Source organism: Rhipicephalus microplus, chromosome X (genome assembly GCF_043290135.1).
Source record: "Rhipicephalus microplus isolate Deutch F79 chromosome X, USDA_Rmic, whole genome shotgun sequence".
Lineage (NCBI taxonomy): Eukaryota > Metazoa > Arthropoda > Arachnida > Ixodida > Ixodidae > Rhipicephalus > Rhipicephalus microplus.
This window is the reverse complement of record NC_134710.1, coordinates 309,737,172-309,753,384: the sequence shown is the minus strand read 5'-3', so window position 1 is coordinate 309,753,384 and position 16,213 is coordinate 309,737,172. Positions and strand designations below refer to the sequence as shown.

The 16,213-nt window shown below is 43.6% G+C and overlaps 1 protein-coding gene across 6 annotated transcripts in view; it reads right to left on the bottom strand.

Moving 5' to 3' along the window:
* Nup214 (nuclear pore complex protein Nup214) overlaps window positions 1-16,213 on the bottom strand; it is a 280,169-nt gene that overhangs the window by 209,401 nt on the left and 54,555 nt on the right. For all 6 annotated transcript variants that reach the window (XM_075879493.1, XM_037413729.2, XM_037413730.2 and 3 more), the window contains exons 7-11: window positions 14,278-14,375; window positions 11,534-11,603; window positions 10,566-10,686; window positions 7,188-7,343; window positions 661-787 (exon numbers count right to left, since the gene is read on the bottom strand). In XM_075879493.1, the coding sequence (XP_075735608.1) occupies window positions 661-787; window positions 7,188-7,343; window positions 10,566-10,686; window positions 11,534-11,603; window positions 14,278-14,375 (572 nt within the window). The remainder of the gene's footprint in view (window positions 1-660; window positions 788-7,187; window positions 7,344-10,565; window positions 10,687-11,533; window positions 11,604-14,277; window positions 14,376-16,213) is intronic.

Below are 16,213 nucleotides of genomic sequence, written 5' to 3'. Positions count from 1 at the left end.
CACTGTTGTAGCTGAAGGGGCTGAATTTGTTTATTTTGAAATCTTCAATACTCGATTAATGAGGATGATTTGATGAATATGATGGGGTGCAAGAAGCAAGACAAGGCTACAGACTATTTTCCCGTGAAATAAGGTGCGGTATCTTGCAAAAGAAGTTGTCACCTTTTCTTAAGCATACTGTGAGCGGATCATCATGTTAACTCTTATTACAATTTCCGAAAGCTATTTCGAGAACTGCAATGCAATAATATAAGCCTTAAATATGCCTATTTCTTATATTGAATTGTGTATGTATTGGGTGATCCTGATCGAGTTTGATATAACCGGGATCAACTGTAATTAGATAACATGATAACGATGTCTCGACAATGAACTTGAAATCACTATAAAGTTGGTAACACCTGCAAAATAAAAAGTAATCTTACATTTGTGTATGTTACCCTTCATAGTGCCCAGCCATATGCCAATATTCTGGCCAGGAACCTCCTTCCCACTGTTCTGACAAACAATGAAATATTAACTTTAAACCAACTTTAAGAACAATATGAAAAACTGTCTGGATTGTACCTAATTGAACCTAATTTTAAATTCTTTTAAATTTAAAAACACCGCTTCTCCCCTAAAAATATAGCTAAAGCACAACTGCTCTATAACATGTACCTAATATGGCTAGCAGCTGAAACTGCTGCTGGAGAGGGAGCGGCATGCCCGACAGGCAAGAATCCAGTTGACGTGGTTGGAGCCAGCTGTTGTGGTGCCTGTTGCATTTGTGGCTGCGGAGGGTTGCCTATTCAAAGAAAAAAAGTACACAAAGAATGGTTTGACCTTTATCCCTCATGTGTACATATGCAAAAACAAATAAACAGAACACAAGAATAATGCTACCATAATTGTGATATTTTAGGCAACCGCTCTATTGTCAGCTACTAGAGTAGAAAACTTTATGCAATTCTTTTTTATGGCACTAGCTCCTGGCGATTTAATTAAAGGTTGCAGTGCTGAAAGCCCCCAGCCTCCCACGTATGCACGTTTTTTCATTCTTTTGTATTATCCGTGGGTGCAGCTGGTAGTACAAATGAACGCAAGTGTGTGTGTACGCAGGCAGCTGGGGGCCCAAGCAGTAAAACTCTCTAATGTTTATTGTTTGGCGACTTCCGGTCCACTTTTTATCAACCGGAAGTTGAGATTTTCTGCGATGTCTAGGAATCCTGAATGAAATAAAGCTAATATAATAATGAATACCTGGTTCGTATATGCAGCATCTGGGACACCAATCAAACAGCACTAATCAACACACTCGATTCAGTTCAAAAACGCACTGCCCAGCTTATGTTGTCCAAATACCTCCGAGACACTTTTATATCGACAATGAAGAACACACTACAACTGCCTTATCTGTCTTTACGTCACAAATATCTTTGCTTTTGTCTCGTTCACAAAATTTTTCATTAAAATGAAGATCTAAAAGCCATTTTTTTCTCACACCTAAGTACATTTCTTTTACAACCACTCTTTTATCCCTCAAACCAGCAAAGAATTGAACCACTTTCCTGCCTTCATCGCAACAATTAATGATACCAACTTCAAAAGTACAATTCAAGATAAGGTGTTTTGTTCATTTATATTCTTAGAAAAGTATTATTGTCCATTTGTATATGTATTACTAACCACTCCTTTCTGTAATGCCCTCGGGCTCAGAAAGCATAGCCAATAACAAATAAATAAGTAAATAAATAAATGCTGTTTTGGACCTGAAATTTGGGCAGAATAACCAAAAATTAGAGGCCAAAGATCTTTAGTATCCATAATTTCGGGTTTTCTCATACATTCACTTTTAAAAGGCAAATTTTGAACTCCAGACACGAAGAGAGCACACCTTTGTCCGCCACATCAGTTGGCCTTCCGCTAAAGTTGAAAGAGAAGGAGAAGCTGAGGACATAGCATTTTTAATTTTCACGTGTAAATGTAGTCGACAACACTTTCGTTGCACCAAGTCATGTAAACACAGTTTGGCCTCTGCATTGCTTCATTGTCAATAAGTTACTAAAGAACAAGCCTGCGCTACTGCATCGTAGACCTAACTAAAGAAACACTTTCATCTTGCTATCTCATAATACACTTAATACACTTAAGCACGTCTCCAACTTTTTTCTCTGCAATTTTGCTTCAAAGTATTCAAAAACTATTCTGGAAACGTTAGAGAAATATTAGAAAAATATTCTATTCAATTTGCACTCACACTTCAATATTCCAATTAGCTCACACCCAATATTTTGCTATTCGCATAGCTCTGGTTCACACCATTATCTTAGCGCAATATCCGGAGCCCTCCAGCAAAGTGGAAGGCCCCAGAAATCTTGATTACCGGGGTACTTTTAAGGTGCACCCAAATCTAAGCATACAGTCCTCCAGTATTTTGGCCCCATAGAAATGGGGCCACTGTGGCCAGGATTTAATCATACAACCTGCAGGTCAGCAGTGAAGCCAATGTGGTGAGTTCACAAGTTCAGCCGTATACAAGACCTAAACTGCTAAGCTACCAACATCTAACAGAATTTTTTTTCCGAAAGTGATGCGGCACCTTCACAGAAATAAGGGAATGATGAGTGTAGTTCGCAGGCAGTGCTTTCCCTTTGTCTTGTTCACTTGAGGTGGCTCAGAAATTATTAGACGGTTAATTTATTGCAATGTGTCACACGAAGTAAAAGAGACTTTTGCTATATGCTTCACAAGCCACAAGGTGATAAAGCTTCTCTAGTACAGTCGAATGCCACTACTACGAAACTGACGAGACGCGATAAAATTTTTTGTCTCGGAATTTCGTTGTAGTGAAATATTATCTATAGACCACAAAATTTGGTAAGATCTAATGATTATGACTCGTGCTCCCAGCAAGCGCATGCATTTACTCTCAATAACTCGGACGTACATGGCCGAACACTGAGTGAACATATTTTCTCGCGTGTAACGCTATCAAAATATATACAGAAAATTTGGAGCTGAAGTCTGGGTGCAAGTTATACGAAGATTTTGATGCATAAGTTGGCTTCACGGCACAGCAAAAAAGGCGGCCTTACGTCAATACGCAAGTAGTTTTTTCTTCCTCCCGCGTTTTTAATTCGGGAGGTGCACGTTATATACAGAGGTGCGTTATACAGAAGAAAATACGATCTTCAGATCTTTGGGGCTTGCCGAGTGCACAGTGTCGTGAACAAGCGCACCGAAACTTCGATAATGGCTAACTGATAACTGCAACTGAAAGTGACGAAGGTCCGGACTACCGTGGCTATAAGTGAACGACAAGAAGCCTCCACATCGTTTTATGGCTTTATTACCTTTAATCTACAGCTGTGTTAGCTGCGCATCTTCGGATCATATTCAATATTGATGGAAAAGACGACAGCGACTGCGGTTTCCTGAGCAGCAGTTGCAACAAACAGTAGTTCCGTTTACAATCTGCGCATGCTGTGCTGCCCGTGCACACGACTTGAGAACTCCGCCATTGCTATCTTTGTTCGCATCATTACGGCAACAAATATTGCGTTGAGTCGGTGAGTGTTGACTGCATGCGTAATTTTGTGGTAGCCGATGACTTGCGACACGATCGCAGCATTTGTAGCAGAATGCAGTTGTGATGGGGCTAGGTGCCCGCGCTCGCGTGTGTGCCTTCAAGACGAGTGGCTGTCATTCACGATAGCATTACTAGTGATGACGAGCGTTAGTTTTGTTTTGAGCGCAACATCAAAAACATATGGTGAGGGTTCATGAAGATGGCGCGCGGCCCGTACGTACATAAAATCCACTGGCAGCATCATGGTGGATGAGCGAGTTGTCGCCGAGCATCTTAATGACGATAAACTTAGTGGGATGTGCGTGCGATAGCAGAGAGCTTGTCTACAATGAAGACACGGTTGTTGCGATACGGCCGTGCACTCTGGATGTCACGAGCCATTGCGAAATGGCCGAGTTGGTAGCAGAATTTTGCTGCAACACTAGGCAAGTTCCTTTTTCTTATGGGGCACTACTCGCAAAACTTCGTTAAAGCTGGAATATTCAGGAAAAGTATTCGTTGCGACGAGACATTTTTTCAATTGTTGACTAGGGCAGTTTACGGGAATCGAAAATAATTCGTTGTGGTGGAAATTTCATTGTAGTGAATTTCGTTAAAGCGGGATTCGACTGCAAATCCAGAATACATAGCAGTAGTCTGAATCTTGTTTCAATCAGTTTAATACAAAAAGCTCACCCTATCAGCTAGAGGTACGAGTAGATCATCTAAAAGAAGCACTGTATGAAGTGGTGTATCTAACCTATAAATAAAGTACGTTGAAGTGTGTTTGTCGTCTGCTTTAGGACTTGAAATCAAAAAATATATTACTACGAATCATTCACTGCACTTATTGCAAGTTGGCTATGTTAGCTGCTCCTTCTCTGTCGGTAAATAATTTTATGTCCCGTAAGTGAGCTGTACTTGAAGTCAATTTGCTATCATTCATGTCTTGGACTGCTCGCTCCACATTGCTCAGAGTGACAAAATCATGATAATGCTGCTATTACAGGCTGGAATTTCAAGATCAACTTTACTATTGCAATGATGTTTATTCGAACAGAGGAGTCGCAACGAGGTCGCGACGGAAAAATGGGCGAACGGCAAGTCTGGCAAAGGCGGCACAGGTTCTCGCGCAATCAGAGCACGGGTTTTTTCGTTCTCTTTGGAAGGCGCATACGCGTTAGTGCGTATGCTTTACTAAAAACTGTACGATGTAAAACAAAAAACTGTACGACGTACAAAACGTCTTGGATGACGACGCGCGCCGTACACACAGCCGAGGGATGAATGCGCTGCGCGCTAGCCGTGGACAGCACCATGCCACAGAGAGATGTGGTCACTTTCTTCAGTTTCCTACAAAATTTTGGGTTCATCACAGAAACGGCAGCCCCGGTATCAATTAACGCTAATGTGGCGACTCCCTCAACATCGACATCAACAACATTTTGCAGCAAAAATGGAGGCCTTGGGAATTGCGCACAAGTTGCAGTTCTTGCCTCCGGAACTGCACTGTTTAGTTTCCCTCCTCAGGACGTGGTCGACGACACATAGGCAATGGTGATCGGCGACGAGGTGATGGGAAACGAGCAGTCGATGGGCGACGATTCGAGTCGGAGTGCCTCTGTTCATATGCAGACGTGGTGGTCTGCTGCGGTGCGTAGGTAGGAGTTCCGAAGTATGCGTGCGCAGGTGTGGGACGGCGGCGACAGAAGCGTGCAATGTGGTGAGCGATGCCACACGCGAAACAGATAGGGCGATTGTCTCGGATGCGCCACTCATTAGATGGACGGAAAAAGCGAGGTGGGGGCCTGTAAACTGGAGGCGAGGCCGGAGGAGGTGGAGCCGATAAGGCGACTGGATGCGGTTGGGGCCGCGCGACTACACCTGTGTAGCTGAGAGCTGAAGGCGGCGCAGTTGGTGCGTAGCCGGCAGTTGAGAGATCAGATGGCACGGAAGTGCATGGGTAAGGGGCCGGAACTGTAGGGAGGGCATCGCAAATTTCAGTGCGTATGGCCTGCTGCAGTGTCGAAGGGAAGCTTGTGGTGGACGCGTCGCTATGGGGCAGCAGGGAGAGCTGTCGGGCGACTTCCTCCGTGATGAAGTCTTTAATCTGGTTCGACAGAGTTCCTTGGCGAATGTTGCCATTTGCAAGTGCGACGGCCGAGATCGAATCTGGTAAAGGGACACTCTGTCGGGCGATGGAAAGCTGACGACGCAATTCATAGAAGCTCTGGCACAGGCTTACGAGGACTGCCACCGTTGTCGGGCTTTTCGCCAGCAACATCTGGAATGCGCCATCCTCGATGCCCTTGAAAATCTGTCGAATTTTCTCTTCTTCAGGCATGGATGAGTTAACACACCTGCAGAGGTCGAGCACATCCTCGATATAACTAGTAAACGTCTCGCCAGGCTGCTGGGCTTGGTGGCGCAGACACTGGTCAGCGCGGAGCTTGCGGACCTCTGGTCGGCCGAACGCTTCGGTCACGAGGGTCTTAAAGGTGGACCAGTTGGCGATGGCGGTTTTGCGGTTGGTAAACCATAGCTTAGCGACGTCAGCCAAGTAAAAGATAACATAGGCAAGCTTAGAGTCGTTGTCCCATTTGTTGCTGGCACTTACGCGTTCGTACAAGGAGAGCCAGTCTTCGACGTCTTGCTCACCACTGCCGCTGAAGATTGGTGGGTCCCGCTGACGGGTAGCGCCGGGGCAGGTCGACAGGGCAGCCAATGGTGCTGGCTGTGCTGGGATGGGCTGGTTGGCGACTGCGTCAGTCATTTTGTACGGTGGTCTTTCGGCCAACTTGCGAGAGCAGAGCTCCAGGTCTGCTTAGGGATCGCAGCAGCCTCCACCAAATGCGATGATGTTTTTTCGAACAGAAGAGTCGACGAGGTCGCGACAGAAAAATGGGCGAACGGCAAGTCTGGCAAAGGCGGCACAGGTTCTTGCGCAATCAGAGCATGGGGTTTTTCGTTCTCTTTGGAAGGTGCATATGCGTTAGTGCGTATGCTCCACTACACTATTAATTATACCATAGGTTATCCGTGGACCATACATGCCAAGTTTTAACTATACATGCAAGAAAGCCTGGAAATTTTTAAGAACTCATTTTTCTTTGTTAGATACAACATTAACAAGAACTAACAATAAAACCAAGAAAAGTATAGGAGATGTTATTTCAAGTAGAGATAAAAATGAGAAGAAATCAAAGGGGACAAAAAGATAATTTGCCCCCAGTAGGAACTGAACCTACAACCTTCGTATCAGCACGGCTCGAGCGACACTGAGTAAATAATCCCAGGTTAAAATTAAAGTGCACAGATATACCCAATAAAGTGAATGGGAGGATGGCTGCCACCGTGGCTCAATTGGCAGGGCATCGGACGCATCATTCAAAGGCTGTAGGTTCCATTTTAGCCGGCAGCAAGTTATCTTTTCATCCTATTTATTTTGTCCAACTTTATATTTTTAACAAAACTGCTACAAACAAAAGCACCTGTACTTTACTAGGCTTGACTGACTTTTAGTTTTCATTAATGCAAGAAGCCCATGGCATAGCTACGAGAAATTCAATGACATTTGTCAGTTCTCCGATAAACTATCTTTCGTCACCAATAAAAATGGGTATGAAAAGCCACTAACTCATGGGCTTCCGCTGTCCATTTGGCAGAAGAGGCTCAGGGGGTCGCACAAGAGAAGGTACTCCTTGTGCCAAGTTCTTCATGTGGAATGGAGAAAGGCGTCCACAAGTTGACAGTACCATAAAGACGGGCATTGGAGGCCATGACTCTGTCTTGGCTGTTCAAAGATAAAGCATACAAAGAAAATAGATTTTATACACAGATAAAAAAATTTAGAAAAGAAGACTCCCGGCAAAAAAAAATTAAATTTTAAGTGTGTACATGTGAAGACCGTGATATGACTTTGAGGCACTCTAGTAGATCGCTCCACATTGATTGTCACCGTCTGGGTTCTTTAATGTGGACGTATGTCTATGCACAAGGATATGTTTTCATTTCACAGCCATCAAAATGTGGCTGGCATGCAGGAAGCCAAGAACGATTGATTGATATATGGGGTTTAACGTCCCAAAACCACCATATAGTTACGAGAGACGCTGTAGTGGAGGGTTCCGGAAATTTAGACCATCTGGGGTTCTTTAACGTGCACCAAAATCTGAGCACACGGGCCTACAACATTTTCGCCTCCATCGGAAATGCAGCCACCGCAGGGAAGCCAAGAACGTCACCTTGCGATCAGCAGCATGACTAGATTGCTGCTAAAGCTGCACATATCACTCCACTGTATTCGGCTCACCATACATTTAAAACAGTTGAATCTAGCATGCCATCCTAGTTATGATGAGCTCTCACAAAATTCCATGTCCAGTGCTACAACAGGCTGTCACTGCACCAGCAGAGGACTTCGCCACAGCAACCATATGAAAATTGTGGAGAGAGTAGGGATACACACGCCACATTTACAGGACGACTCACCATCGCTTTACATGTTATACACATGAAGAATGATAAGACATTTTGCCAATGCATGCAAACGTGGTCAGCAGAAGTAACTATAAACAATAGAACGAGCCATATGGCACTAAACAGGTAAGTTTCATCATGTTACTGAAAAATACGTAACAGCTGTCCTCCAATACAACACTGCCAAATTCTATATGAGCCTTGCGTTTATGCCACCATGAGTAATTACTGTATTTACACTCATAATTTGCACACTTTTTCTTTCACGATTTTGGAGCTCCAAAAAGGAGGTGCTCAAATTACACAGACACTTTGTGCATGCATACAAAACAAAGTGCAATACATAGTTTATACAGTTTCAATTGGCGCGGTTTATACATTAAAAAAGAAAATAAATTGGAGCACAAATGCAGTCTAATCGCTTATTTAACAGTACTATCGTGTACTTTAACCAGCCAGACCCAGTCATGCACAGTCTAGTTGGCCCCACTGGTCAACAGGTACAATTAAGAATCATTGTCGTGGCCACTAGCCGTCACCTCCTCCCAAAGCACGTCGTTCTGTGTTCCGTCAAGTGAGTTTGAGTGCCCCATTTTCTTGACACACTTCTCAACAATGCTGAGAACCACCAGGTCCCATGACAAGGCGATACCGTAGAACTTAAGCTCTCGCACATAACTAAAAAGGTCGTCTTCAAGAGCAGAAAACTTGTATTAGCAAATGTGCACTCTTCTGCTTTCTCCCGTACCAAATGTCGCAAATTTAAGAACTCCACACTTAAGTGCTCGGCGACGGCGTAGTTCTTGTTTTGTTTTGTTTTTTTTTTTTGCTAAATATAACAGTGAGCTTGAATTTCGCCGTATATATAATTATTGTAGCCTATCGCGAGGAACAGTAAAAATGCGACAGACAGATGATGAAACCTAAACTTCAGAATTCAACCAAGCATGTGTTGCAGCCCGGAAGCAGAGAACGAAAAGAACAGTGGGTGCGACAGGCTCCCGCACCCACGCCTCCATTGTAGTAAATAAAATAGTTCATGCCATGTCACGAGCGTGCATTCTTATGGTGGAAGAGAGGAGTAGATAGAGGGAGGCAAACGCTCGAGCAGTTACGATGAACCGTCAACAGGTTCGGGTGTTCAGGTACAGTATTCCGGGAGCACAGTTCGGTGGAAGTCCTCGAAAGAAGGAATGTCACACTTGGAGCCTGTATCTTGTATGGTTTTTGTAGGGGCACACCCGTCTAAAGCATTCAGAGGTCACAGTTCTCTTTGTGCACGCACCCACGAGCTGGCTCGGGCAGGTCGAGACGCGTAAAATATGCGAGTCTATCTATTTATAAAAAGTAAGACTGGCTAAATATTACGGGTGCGCAAACTATGCGAGGGCAAAAATTACGCGAGTAAGTACCATAAATTCCTTATGTACAATATGGTAAAAGAGAATGATGCATTAATCAATTTCCATATTGTATGGCTGACCCTGATGGCAAGCTTTACAGCTTTTGACTGTAATGAATCCTCGTTGCCTTATTTGAAGCAACTGAAATGCCGAATTTTCATTTTTACAAAACAAAAATGGGGCTTTACTAGTCAGTCATGCTCTATCACCACATGCTCTAAAACCATGCCCTATTAAAGGGCCCTGCAACACTCTTCCAAGTAACCATTGAATGGCTTCGTTAAAGAAGTTTATTGCCTCACAGACCAACTGCTACAAACATTATTAGAAACCATCAAATACGAGCAAAGTTAAGAGATTTGTCGTACGCTGCGAATGCTAACTCTCTTCGCTCATTTTGATGAGTGCTGGAAGCTAAGCAGGAATGCGCGACACAAGAAAAATAAGTCACGTGTCGCACGCATCATGACATTTGAGACTTTTCTTCCTTCTTCCCCTCAACTATGCACCTCAAAACTATGGCCCCATTAACTAAGAACCTCACACAGCTCAAATCAGACAATGGCCATGAATTCGAATATATTGCGTGGTCACTTGAATATATGGCATCATTTGTTGACAGTAGAGAGAACAATTTCTAGCTAACTTAGAGAATTAGTTGTAAATGGTGGGCCGCGTGCTGCGCTACAATGTTAGGCTCGATGTTCTCAGGAGCCTCCACTACAGATCAGCAGCATTTTCTGACCATTTTGACAAAGCGTCGCAGGGCCCTTCGATGTTCTTTGGACGAGATTTCCTGACAGGAAAGGCTCCACAAGTACCACATGCATCAAGAATCACCACTTAGAACCTACAAGTGCACCAAACACCCAACAGTACCTGATGCAAAAAGTACACACGTCAAGTTAAATTTAATGTCCTGCTGTGGGCTCCATTCCTGTCAAGAATTGCCTAGCATTTTCAAGCAGTATGAGAATAAAGTAGAAGCACCCCTGCACCACACTTTTCATGCTACCCAGATTCATGTTCACTGAAAGCTAAGAATGCTTCAAGCTTTCACGAAAAGTGAAGGTAAGATCACTTTGAGTATTAAAAAAAGCTACAGTAAATGAGTTGGACAGAATAATGCTTACTTGTGATGTTGCGCTGGGCATTGTAAGACACTGCTATTCCCAGAGGGAATGTCTCCTCTTTATTCTTCAGTGGCACCTCGGCTCTCCCATGGCTATCCAGCTCCCAGAGCTCCCATTGCATCTGCAACCACGGCAAAAGCAATTCTGTCAGTTGCACATTTCACTACACTCCCCCTGTACAATGCAGCTTCTGAATAGACCCCTCATCCATCACGACTGCTTGACAATCAGAGCCCAATACACCACACACACATATATCATATCTTCGAGGACAGCTGTAGCCTTGCAGAAGAGAAGGCTGCCCGCTCCACCAACAACCCCCCCATGTTCCCGAATTTCCCATTTCTTATAATCTCTGAGGAACATTAATAGGGTAGGATTCTGGTTAACTCAACAGGCAGCTACATTTTAAGCGCACGAGTATTATAGTTTTTCGTCCTCCCAATACTAGAGTCATGGTGTGAACCTGCAACCTCGTCCCCAGCAGGAAGGCACTGAGCCACCAAGCAAGTTTTCAACATAACAAAATATTCATTACGCCAGGTGTTAAAATACTGCGAAGACAAATCAGAGGAACAAGTGTGTCGCTTTTTGGCCCCTTTGCAGCAAGATGCACACTAAGAGCCCCTACTGATGATGAATGTTACAGTAAGCAGTCGAGAGATGCATGCAAAAATAAATAAGAAACACAGTTGCATCTGTATTGTATACAGGGCATTTTCAGTTCATCACATAATATGTATTTCACAATATTCCTTCAAGACTGACTGCTAACAGCATCTCACAGACAGAGCAAGGCCACATCATACTGATAACCATGGAACTAGCATAAACATAACACACTGACGAACATGAAATTTTTCAAAAATAAATAACATATCAACTGATCCATGAGCAAATAAGATAAAATTATTTACTTTCTAGAAGATAAAGGACTCATGGCAACAGTGTATGGCTGCAGTGCCTACCTTGTCTGCCGATTTGCATCCAAAAACTGCAGTTTCAACAGAGTTTCTGGACATGCACATGAGGATGCCCCTGAAAAGGAAAAAAAAAAAGAGAGAGGCAAGAAAGAAAAACAAGGTGTTCAAATCACATGCAGATAAATAAGCTATGATTAAAACGTATCATCCTTCAATGCATACTTGAGAAAAAATACAGTTTAATTTTGGTATACACCAAACACACACAATCCCTAAATACCTTTTATATACTTTACATTTACTTATAAGGTATACACTAGCTGTTGCATGTTCATATCTGCCAAAAGACTAGACTTTTTTTAAATGATAGTCTATTACATAGTACCTTTGTGGTTTGAAGGTTTGACTACACTGATTTTCAGCTTTTTGCAGATGTGATTTTGTATCCACATTTCACTTTAAAAATGAAAGTTCACAAACAGAGCAAAACCCCCTTTTATCATTTTTCCTTTCTTCACACATAATATGTACCAATTCCCTTGCCCAAGTTCATGCAGAAAGAAGAACTCTGCTAGAGGCATTACAAGCATCTTTCAAATGTACTACAGTCAGTTCCGAATATATCGAACTCACAGGGCATCGCGAAATAGTTCGATATATCAATAATTTGATATAAGAAATATGTATATTTTAGGCTTATATTGATGCATTGCAACTCTCAAAACCGCTTTCGGAAATCGTAAGAAGAGTTAGCATGATGATTCACTCACAGTATGCAAAGGTGACAACTGCTCTTGCAAGTCACACACTTCATTTTGCATGAATATAGTCTGTAGACTTGTCGTTCCCTTTGTGTGCCGTCATGTTCATAAAATCATCCTCATTAAGCAAACACTGAAGCTTTCAAGCTAAGCGAATTCAGCCCCTTTAACCACAACAGTGGTGAACGCCGATGCAAGCTCTGTAGCGCGATGAAACGTTGTTTAGCGGTAGCGTTAGCATCTTCATAACTGCACGGGTCCACTTTCACGACGCTGGAAGTTGCGTCAACCACAATACAGTAAAACCTGCTTATAACGAACCTCCATATAACAGAGTTTTTCTATTTCCCGCCGTTGCTCCATAGAAGCGCATGTATTTCCAAACTCTATGTAACAAACTAACAAATGGAGACAACTTTGAAAAAACTGATTCTCCCCTGTACAATCTAAGAATTTCGCGCCAGATTTTGGCATTTTGGAACGAGCATGCATCTTCCACAGGCGGCGGCACTCATGGTGCACTAGGCGAAAGCGGGTGCTCGCTATTCCGCACGGGTGAGCGCGAGGCGGTCAGACTAATGTGCTTCCCCCCCCTCTAAACAAAAAAAAAATAGTTTTGTGTTGGCAGTGTCACACAAAAGAAATGTTTTCCGTGATATCCGTGTATGTGTCTATGTCATTCGCTCTTCGTTTTCGACCCCGTGTGCACGTGCATGGTTTCACTACGCATGCATGCCGTGACTCCCGACGACGTTCAGCTTTTTTTTTGCTGTTTTTTTAAAGCGTGGACAGCCACGTAATCACCACAAAGGGTATGTTAGATTAGGCGCTGATAAAAACTCTCTAAGACCACGGTGACGACGGATCTTCGGAGGTCGACTCATCACGCGCTTTGGTCTTGCGCCGCACTGTGAGTTTGCAGACTCGTAGCTTTCTCGATTAGCTCATTAGTTCTGGCAACAACACGATGGCGCGTTGAATGCTATGCAATGAATGGAATAACGAAAAATTGCAATGTTATATGAAGTAAGGCTGGCCGACAACTCTTTTGGATCTGATCTCTCGGAACTCCAACAAAACGCTGGAGAGAACAAATACGACTGCTTTGAAAGGAAATGTGCACAACACCACGAGGCCGCCGAGTCACTTCGCATTCATGTGATATTGGTGCTCCTGGCATTGGGCCCCTTTAGAAAGTCTTATGCCTACAACAGATCGAGCATCACGTGCCAGCACACTCACAAACGCTGCGCAACCAATGAATTACACTGCCTTTTACACGTGAAGAGGGATGGAAACTTGTTAGAATGCCGTTGAAAAATGAGCAATCTTTGTCAGAATGAACTTTCTGGGCTTTAACCTGGCGCAGCGTTTGATATATACATATAACTTTAGGGCAGGTGACAAATACACCTGCCCTAAGTTACCTGATGAATGAAGGGTTTAATAAATCGAAATGATGATGAAACTTTGATCATCTTCAATACAACAAAATATTTCAGAAGTATTTACTATATTTTAAATCAAAAAGAAGGTACAATAATAAACTGCTACCTACATTCCACATACCCAGAGCAGTCTTCGAGTTCCTTGCTTGGAAACCTTGTTTGGTGTGCATATATTTAGGATTGGCAGAAGTCTATGCAAGCATAAGCTTTTGAATCATTGCCCATTCCAAGCAAACAAGGCAAATATTAAATTTATAAAGAACATTATCGATTCATTTATCCCGGCTGCGGCGGCTGCATTTCCGATGGAGGCAGAAATGTTGTAGGCCCGTCTGCTCAGATTTGGGTGCACGTTAAAGAACGTTAAAGAACCCCAGGTGGTCGAAATTTTTGGAGCCCTCCACTACAGCGTCTCTCATAATCATATGGTGGTTTTGGGACGCTAAACCCCACATATCAATTATTGATTCATTTAGGCTGAGTGCTGCAAATGAAGCCAGAGTGGAGGCATTTTAGACACTAGGATTCGCAATAAAGCATATGCACAAATGCATTCAGTACAAGCTAAGCAACTACTCACCAATCTGGCTGATGGTAAAGCCAAAAGCGTTCCTTCGGATGCTCCCCAGTCTGCAGGCATGGTTCTCCAAAATCAGTATAAGTAACAGGAGATGTTTTCTGTACATACAAACAAATAAAAGCATTTTCAAAAAAAGTGCTAAAGAGCAAAGCTGTGCAACAGCAAAATTTTGAGTGCAAAGTGAATTCAAATATTGAAGCTTGAGTGCGAATCGAATCTAATATTTTTCATATATTTTTAGGAATGTTTTTCGAGTACTTCGAAGCAAAATTGCAGAATAAAAAAGTTGGAGAGCATTCCTACACATACTTATGAGACAGCAACAAGAAAGTGTTTATTTTGGGTATGTTTACGAAGTGCTGGCAGGGCGGTGTTACATAGTTCTCAACAAGAATGAGGCAATGCAGAAGTCGAATTGTATTTATGTACATGATGTGGCGCAACAAAAATGTTGCTGACAACATTTTACACGTGAAAGGCAAAGATCTCATTTTGTCAGCCTCTGCTCCTATCAACTTCTGCGAAAGTAAAGCCCAACTGATGTGAAGAAGGGCGAGCTCCCTTCAAGTCTAGAGCTGCAAATATGCCTCACAGATTTGCATAGAGACATAGAGAGACATCTCGTCAATGAGCACAACCCAACGCTGTTGCGCGCGAAGCGAATGGGCCAGACAGCAAACGCCATCGTCGTATTTGAATGAAGTGTAGTGCCACACTATGTCTACTACAATAGAACTGAGCATCGTTGCGTGATATACAAGAACAATAGGAGACGTGCTACTCATGTAGCAGACTTGGACACAGATCCGATGTTTGTCCCAACCCAGAGAGCAAAAGATGCAGAGGCTGTGGCTGAGAGGATCCGCTGGAAGACCACCAATGCGAACCGAGATGTCGACTTTGCGGCAAAGGCCACCAGATCGGAGAAAGAAAATGTCACGCAAAGTACAGGACTCCTTACCTTGTCAAGAAACGCCAGTGGGAACGGAGGAGACAAGAGGAGGAAGAAACATTCAAGGCTCAAAGTCACTACAGGCAAGGAATAGACTTTTCATTGCCAGAGAGAGAGGTGCAAGGGCGAGCCAAGTACCGCTCTCGTTCTTGCGCCCGCTCTCGGTCGAGGCACACTGAGCCACAGCCCACGCCTGGAGCCAGAGCAAACACCAGACCTAGGTCTCGGAGCAGGTCTATTGTGAGGACGAGCCTTGCGACAATGCGAGCTCCCGGAAACGAAGACACGAATGAGCGACCCAAAGCTTCCCAGGTGAGCAGGGTGGAAACCGCCTCTGGGGCGCGCGCGCGGGTCGGGACTGCCACTATTAACAGGGAGAGGGGCCATGAAATTTTCATGCAAATCCAAAAAAAAGGCTCGAGCAATTGGAAAACAATAACGCCAGATACATGCATGTTATCAAGGAACTCAGGGAAGAAAACGCTAAACTAAAGAAAGAGGTAGCTAAAAAGGACGTCATCGTTCAGTGCGCAGAGAATGCAGAGGAAGCCCAAGCTGGGGAGGAAACGGTATCCTTACCCGCAAAACGCAGGGATTTGGAATTAGATCCTTACCCGCAAAACGCAGGGATTTGGAATTAGATCCGGCTCAAGCCGAAAGTAAAACGCAGAAGAGTGAGGACAAGATCCGGAAAAGACTGGATAGATTAGAAGCTCAATTAGAAGAAGGCATAAAGACAATGTGAAAAGAAATAGAGGAAGGAAAGAACATGCGTAAGAACGAAATGGAGGATATGCTGAGCCAACTCACCAACGCGATGCAGCAGATAATCTCTACAATGCAGCGAATTCAGCAGCAGCTCACAGCCCTCCAGATGCGAGTCGAAACTGTAGAGAGGAGGTTGCCAGCTAGCAACTGCGGACCCTTTAAACCCACAGGAAAACCGTACAACAGGCCAGGAGAGACGGAGACGAAGGATAACAC